Raw genomic sequence first — 8,268 nt, forward strand, 5'->3', positions numbered from 1 at the left:
GTCTTCTCCCGAAGAACCAACCCGGAGCCGACTGGATGAGTGGTTTCTGCAGGGGCGCCAGCAGGCCCCTCGGCAAAGGCCTTCTCCCTTCTTCCCGGAAGTTCACGACGAACTCACCAAGTCGTGGAAAGCCCCCCACTCTGCGCGCCTAAAGCCTTCTTTTTCTTCCTCGCTCTCCTCTGTGGACGGCGCGAAGGAAAGAGGCTACGAGGGAACACCGCCCCTCGAGGAGGCCGTGGCCAATCATCTCTGCCCGCCCTCCACCACCGGATGGAAAGCCAAAGCTTCCCACCCCTCGAAGCCCTGCCGCACTACTTCAGCTCTCGCCGGTCGCGCCTACGCCGCCGCCGGCCAAGCTGCATCAGCGCTTCACTCTATGGCGGTACTTCAAGTGTTCCAAGCCAAGCTTCTCCGCTCTATGGACGAGTCTGGCCCCGAACCCGAAGCCTTTAAGGACCTACGCAGCGCGACTGACATAGCCCTGCGAGCCACGAAGGCCACCGCCCAGTCTATCGGCCGTGCCATGGCTAATTTGACTGTTCTCGAGCGCCATCTGTGGTTGACTCTGACTGAGATGAAGGACGCGGATAAGGCGCCATTTCTCGACGCGCCTATCTCCACCAGCGGGCTGTTTGGACCGGCGGTTAAGGGTTTCGCCGAACGCTTCACTGAGGCCCAGAATGCTTCACAAGCTATGCGGCATTTCCTGCCCAAGCGCTCCAGCTCATCGCAGAGCAGACAGAGGCCGCCGCAGCCGCAGCGGGCTAGAACAGCCCCCACCGCCTCTCAGCCCGCGCCTCAGGCTGACGCTCGACGCCGCTCGCGCTCTCACAACCGCAAGCCGCCTTCTGAGCGACGGGGTCCTCGGCCCAAGATTGTGCTGAACCCCGAGCCTCGAAAGCCGTCCTAGCCACAAGAATGAAAAGAGAGAGTGCGTGTCTCGCAAAAGCCGGACCACTCTCTCTGCAAAAGCTCAAGCATTACCCAGTCCCCTTACAGGCGGCTGGATATGTTCATACAGCAGTCAATGGGCCAGTCACAGAGCTCGCTCACCTGCAAACAAACGCCGTTTTTACGGCGACGCACAGAAAACACAAAAAGAGTCTTTTTCTGCCTGTGTCACTAAGGGTTCACATGTCCACAAGGTGTGCATTCCCAGATACTGTCAAAACAGTGCCAAATTCATTCCCAGCTCAAGCTGCGCACCCCATGAATGTAGATCACGTGCCTACGGTCATGTACGCACCACTACACACAAGCACTGTTCACACAGTTATAAATTCATCCCCAGTAAAAGCGGGAAACATTATAAAAGTGACGCGTGTGCCTACCACTGTTTATGCACCCCCACTTATAAACACTGTCCTTACAGTGTCAAACACAACCCCAGCCCAGGCTGCGAGTTTTACAGACACAGCGCGCGCTGCTGTAATCACACACGCGCCCATTCACTCAGCTGCTCAGCGCGCGCCCGCGCCTCTGAGAGCTATGAGCTCAGGCGATTCACTGGCCGGGTCCCTGCGTCACAGCGGCCCGCCCCTAGCCTGTATTCAGCCCATATCTGTACACGCAGCGGCATGGGAAAATATTCCAGATATGCCGAAATGGGTATTGAATATAGTAAAGCACGGATACTCGCTCCAGTTCGCTCGCAGACCACCACGTTTTACGACTGTGGTCGAGACGAAAGTGAGAAAAGAGTGCTCACATGTTCTACGCACCGAGGTGCGCAAACTAATAGAAAAGGGTGCTGTGGAAACTGTTCCCCCCTCTCTGAGCGAGGCAGGTTTTTACAGCCGCTATTTTCTCGTCCCGAAAAAGGATGGCGGTCTCCGCCCCATCCTAGATCTCAGACACCTGAACAAAGCACTAATGATTCGCTCGTTCAGAATGTTAACAACCAAGCATATCCTCGCGCAAGTACGCCCAGGAGATTGGTTTCTCTCAGTGGATCTGAAAGATGCTTACTTTCACATTCCAATAGCGCCTCATCACAGGCCGTTTCTGAGATTCGCTTTCGAGGGACAGTCGTACCAGTACACAGTACTTCCGTTCGGCCTGTCCCTGGCTCCCCGTACATTCACGAAATGTATGGATGCAGCACTTTCCCCCCTAAGGCGAAGGGGAGTGCGAATACTGAATTATCTCGACGATTGGCTGATTCTAGCACAATCAGAGAGTCAGTTAATAACACACAGATCTTGGATTATCAGCCATTTAGAATGCCTGGGTCTAAGAATCAATTTTGCAAAAAGCATACTATCTCCCAGCCAGAGGATTTCTTTCCTGGGAATAGTTCTAGACTCGATGCAAATGACAGCGCGTCTCTCATCAGAGCGCGCGCTCACCATCCGGCGCCTTGCAACATCATTCAGGGCGGGCGCGCTCGCCCCCGTCAAGCGGTTTCAGAGGATGCTCGGTCTCATGGCCTCAGCATCGGCCGTACTCCAGCTAGGATTGTTGCATATGCGCCCTCTCCAACGCTGGCTCAAGAGCCGCGTCCCTACTCACGCGTGGCGTTCGGGCCACCTTTTAATCAGAGCGAACCACGGCTGTATAAAAGCCCTGACGCACTGGAAAGCCGCCGACTGGTACCAGTCAGGCGTGAGTCTGGGTGTGAACACAAGGAGAAAGATGATAACGACAGATGCCTCCAAAATAGGTTGGGGGGCCCTTTACGAGGGCAGGCCTGTCTCCGGCTTTTGGTCAAACCCGGAGAAGCGCCTACACATAAACTGTCTGGAAATGAAAGCGGTCGCTTTGGCTCTCAGAGCCCTGCTCCCACAGCTGAGAAACGAACACGTCTTGGTCCGAACGGACAACATGACGGTAGTATCGTACATAAATCGCCAGGGTGGACTCAGGTCGAGCTCCATGCATTCAATGGCCAGGAGACTCATTTTATGGTCCCAGCACAACTTGCGCTCGCTGAGAGCAGCGCATGTGCCAGGTGCCCTGAACCAGGGGGCGGACATGCTATCCAGAGACAAAATTCTCCCAGGAGAATGGGCTCTCAACCCGCTGACGATTCACTGGTTATGGAAAACCTTTGGCAAAGCGGAGATCGACCTCTTCGCCTCCAAGGAGAACGCGCACTGCCCTCTTTTCTTCACGAAAAGCATGGATGCGCTCGCCCAGAGCTGGCCGAGCCGTCCCTTATATGCCTTTCCCCCGATCGCGATGCTACCGCAGGTCATCAGTCGGGTCAGAGAGGAGAAAGACGCAGTGCTGCTGATAGCCCCACTCTGGAAGAACCAAACATGGTTTCCAGATCTGATGCAAATGCAATCTGCACCACGGCCGATTCCACTGAGGCCAGACCTCCTCAGTCAGGCCAACGGGATGATATTTCATCCCCGCCCCGATCTGTGGGCCCTTCATGCATGGCCCCTCAACGGGTTCCCAGGAACCTCACGAGCGGAGCACTAAAAACCATCGCTGAGGCGCGGGCGCCCTCCACGAGACGCTTATATGCCCAGAAATGGAAAGTGTTCAGTGTCTGGTGTAATGCCAAGGGCCTGAACCCTGAAACATGCGAGATTACGAACGTACTCGCTTTTCTACAAGGGCTTCTGGAGGCGGGCCGCGCCCCCTCCACGCTCAAAGTATATGTGGCGGCCATCACAGCATCACACGACCCTGTAATGGAACGTCCATTGGGAAGAAACGACCTAATTATTCGTTTCCTAAGGGGCGCTAGGAGGATGAACCCTTCACGCCCCCCCTCAGTGCCGATCTGGGACCTAGCTACTGTCCTAGACGCTCTTAAAGGGCCTCCGTTCGAACCACTCCGAACCGTGCACCTTAAACAGCTCTCGCTCAAGACTGCGCTCTTGCTGGCACTCGCCTCGGTCAAGAGAGTGGGCGACCTGCACGCGCTTTCGACAAGCGCTGCCTGCCTAGAATTCGGACCTAACGACTGCAGGGTCGTCCTTAGACCGAAACATGGGTATATTCCTAAAGTGCTCACCACTCCCTTCAGAGCACAGGTTATCTCCCTAACTGCGCTATCGTCCCCAGCAGACGAACACGACGCTAATCTACTCTGCCCCGTTAGGGCTCTCAGAGTGTATTTGGAGCGTTCTGCCCTATTCAGACAGACAGAACAACTGTTTGTATGCTTTGGCGGCCGTACGAAAGGTTCCGCCGTTTCAAAGCAGAGAATCTCTCACTGGATAGTTGAAGCTATAGCGCTGGCTTATGAAGCTAAGGGACTTCAATGCCCCTGGGGAGTCAAAGCACACTCCACCAGGAGTGTGGCTTCTTCCTGGGCATGGTCGAGCGGGATACCGATCGAGGATATTTGTGCGGCGGCAGGCTGGGCCTCACCGTCCACATTTATCAGGTTCTACAACCTACAGGTCCCGACACTGCATTCCAATGTACTATCAGCATGATGCTAGTTGAACTACGAGTTCGTATCTAGATTATGTATGTGCTTGTGTCACACTGAGCGCCTTCTAGCCGCTCTGTATTCTTTCCCACATATAAAGCTCGCCTCTGCCGGCTAGTTGGATGATAACTTTGCTTTTTTAGCTCAGGCACCTGCCTCTGGCTATCATAAGGCGAAGTTCAGCACGCACGGCGTTTTGCATGGTGTTCCCATAGCGTAAGCTACTTACGCAATAGGAGAGACCTCTCGAAAGGGAACGACTCGGTTACTAACGTAACCTCGGTTCCCTGAGAGGAGGGAACGAGTATTGCGTAAGCTGCCGTGCTTGTGCTTGGTTAGTTCGCTTCAGTCGTTTTAACCTAAAGAACTCTCATGACGGGGCGCCCAATATATAGCTCTTGGCCACGCCCATCTTGGCGGGCTCTGACGCGCGCGGGCGCGAAGCGCGCTCATTGGTCGCGCATTCAGAGTCGCCCCGTCATTGGTTCGAGCAAGTTGCCGCAGCACAGCCAATGACCGAGCTGCCTTCGTTCATTGCTGTCAGCTGTGCAGCTGCAATGCGTTTTACATAAAGACTTCAATATTCTCGAGAAAAGGAGTTTTCCCATAGCGTAAGCTACTTACGCAATACTCGTTCCCTCCTCTCAGGGAACCGAGGTTACGTTAGTAACCGAGTCGTTTTCCTTTGTCCTCATTGGTGAACGAGCAAAATCTAAAACTCAATTTACAGGATCCTGTGTTTGTGTTTTTCAGGTACTCCATCAGTGCAGACAGTAGCCAAAGTGGGAACACCTGTGTCACTGACCGGCCAGCGCTTCACCGTTCAGATTCCCAACTCACAGGCTTCATCTGTCAAATCAGGTACCAGTTTCCACCTTAGGACAAAGCAGTTCTCTTTGTATGATCTTCTTGTATATTAAGGACCATGTGGAAGATTTTGTGCCAAATCAGTGAGCAGGTCAAAAGTTAAGCTATTAATTGAGCTACAGTACCTATCAATAGTTTGGAAACATTACATTTTATTTTTTTGTCTCTTATACTCACAATGCTGCATTTCATAAAAAATACAGTAAAAAAAAAAGTAATATTGTGAAATATTATTACAATTAAAAGTGTAATTTATTCCTGTAATGCAAAGCTGTATTTTCAGCATCATTACTCCTGGCTTCGGTGTCACATGATCCTTCAGAATTCATTCTAATATGCTGATTTGCTGCTCAAGAAAGAATTCTCAATATTATTATTATCATTATAAATTTTGAAAACAGTTTTTGCTGATTAACATTTTTGTGGAAACAACGATGCCATTCAAACCTTTGTGGTAAGATTTAAAACAAAAAAGAAGAGAGAGAAATTATTACTTTCATTCATCAATGAAGGGGACCTTTTAAGCAAAGTTCACTTTTATATTGTTTTTGAACAGAATAATGTGTCCGTAGTGTGGGTACACAATCACCCTAATGTGGTCAAAATTCATCCACTCCATTTTTTATTTTCCCCATAAATCCGAAACAGTTTAAATCCGAAACAGTTTCTCAAAACGAGCCGTTCAGGAATGTGCTCCAATGTGACATCACACATGCTCAGGCCCCGCCCACGACTGGCGACTTAACCTGCACTATTAGCTTAGCTCCTCCCCTCAGTGAGCTGTACACAGTCCGCCATGTTTATCTCCACGCCAGAGCATTTAACAGCAGCATTCGATTAAGAAATGTATCCTTATTAAAGCTACTAAACTTATTTAATCAAGAGTAGTGAGTTATTTTCTGTTTTTCTTTGTTATTTGATTCATATTAATAGCATATATAGCAGTAGGTACTGTATATTACGCTAGGGCTGGTCGATTATGGAAAAAATCATAATCACGATCATTTTGGTCAGTATTGAAATCACATTTATGTAACACTATTATTTCACATGACTTTGGGAACGTGTTGCATTTATTAAAAAGATTTATTTGAACAATTCTTAAATCAAAATCTGAACATTTATTGTACTTTAACTATTAAAATAAATAATATAACAGATAGAATTTCATTAAGTATTTAATAATTCCCACAGGTCTACCACTTGTAATGCGGGAAATTCCCCCGCAAACATTGATTCACTTTAGCATGTAGATTGTATGAGTAGCCTAAATTATTCCACACAGATTATAAAATCAAATCAATCATTTTCATATTTCACAAACCGCGTGAGTGTTCAGCTGTGCTGCGTCTTCTCTCCGTCTCTCAAAATGGGTTGGACAAGGCAAGCGGTGAAACTACATTCTCGCGTTTAGCAGTCGGGACATGACGGAATTGTCACTTGCACAATCGGGCCAGCATTGCATCATAATGAAAGTTGCTCACTTCTTTTTAAATGTAATCAGTTTAAACATTAAAGCTGAGTGAGTTTATGGCTTCGGGAGGGGCGGATGTGCACGTGTCATTCACAACACAAGACAAAATAAGAGTGTTCTTGCAAAACAGAACATGGCAAAATAATCGTTTTTACTCGATTGTACTATTATCATAGTATTATCATTGTACTATGATCGTTGGGAGCCGAAATTGAAATTCAATTAATTGCACAGCCCTATATTACGCTTTATAAGCCCTTTCACTCTAATACACAGGTCAAATATACATGTGATTTCTTTACTTGCTGTTTACCTTCACAGACATAACCGACTGTGTTTGTGAACTTTGTTAAATACACACCAGGTTATGTCAAAAACATAGTTTAAGCGCAGTAAGATGTGAAAGAGAACTTAGTTTAATTCTCACGGGACGCCCCGTCTGACATTCAGCTTTCTGTGCACGAGCTTCTGATGAAAAACATATATCAGAAGTTTAGACTGATATGGCTTTAAAATACATGCAGATAATAAACTTTCAAGAAGATGAAGAACTGATATGTCAAATAAATGCTGCTCATTGGACTTTCTATTCATCAAAGAATCTGGAAAAAGTATGGCCATTTCCACAAAAATGTTAAGCAGTACAACTGTTTTCAACATTGATAGTAATAATAACAATAAATGTTTCTTGAGCAGAAAATCAGCATATTAGAATGGTTTCTGAAGACTTGTGTGACACTGAAGACTGGAGTAATGATGCAGAAAATACAGCTTTGCCATCCCTGGAATAAATTACATTTTCAAATATATTCAAGTAGAAACCTGTTCTTTTAATTTGTAATATTTCACAATGTTACTGAGAGACTTCTTTCAAAAACATTTAAAAAAGAAATTGACAGGTACTGTAAGAGAAATAAAAACATGACAGGCTTTAAGAACATGCAGTGAATTATGAATTATTTAATTTGTTTTCATTCACAGCTACTCCTACCACTCCCACGGTTCAGAACGTCCTCATCAACCCCTCTCTCATCGGCTCCAAGAACATCCTCATTACTACCAATATGGTGCCGCAGAATTCATCCAGTGACTCTACGTCTCTTAAGAGGAAGCATGAAGATGAGGATGACTATGATGCTTTATGACCTGCTGTGGTTTCTTACTAGTATGGAAGCAAAAGTGATTATGTAAATAAGCATTTGATAACTCTGAATTTGCCTTTCAGTAGTATTGTCTTGTTTAGAATATTACCATTGCATATTACCATTTATTGTTCATTTTTGTTAGTAAAAAATAAATACAATTAAAATGATAAATTGTGTGTTTTGTTGTTTTTATGTTTCACAGACTTCATTTAGTGGTTCAAAAAATCTTGATCACCCTGAGCCAGTTTAATAAATGAAGGGCAGTTTAATTATTTAGATAATTTAAACTCAATATTAGGTGTAAATAAAACGTAACGTGCTTATGAAATCAATGAAATGCCAGCAGAGGGAGCCAGTTAAACAAGGGCTCTTACTCCAGGATGCTGAGA

The 8,268-nt window shown here is 47.1% G+C and overlaps 1 protein-coding gene across 1 annotated transcript in view; it reads left to right on the forward strand.

Annotated features, from left to right (window-relative positions):
* Window positions 1–8,050, forward strand: part of taf9 (TAF9 RNA polymerase II, TATA box binding protein (TBP)-associated factor) — an 11,860-nt gene extending 3,810 nt beyond the window's left edge. The window contains exons 6-7 of the mRNA XM_077196916.1: window positions 5,147–5,254; window positions 7,716–8,050. Of these exons, the coding sequence (XP_077053031.1) occupies window positions 5,147–5,254; window positions 7,716–7,879 (272 nt within the window). The 3' untranslated portion in view covers window positions 7,880–8,050. The remainder of the gene's footprint in view (window positions 1–5,146; window positions 5,255–7,715) is intronic.
* Window positions 8,051–8,268: the final 218 nt, after the last annotated feature.

Source organism: Siphateles boraxobius, unplaced genomic scaffold (assembly GCF_051911475.1).
Source record: "Siphateles boraxobius isolate OS27281-9 unplaced genomic scaffold, OSU_SipBor_1 11, whole genome shotgun sequence".
NCBI lineage: Eukaryota > Metazoa > Chordata > Actinopteri > Cypriniformes > Leuciscidae > Siphateles > Siphateles boraxobius.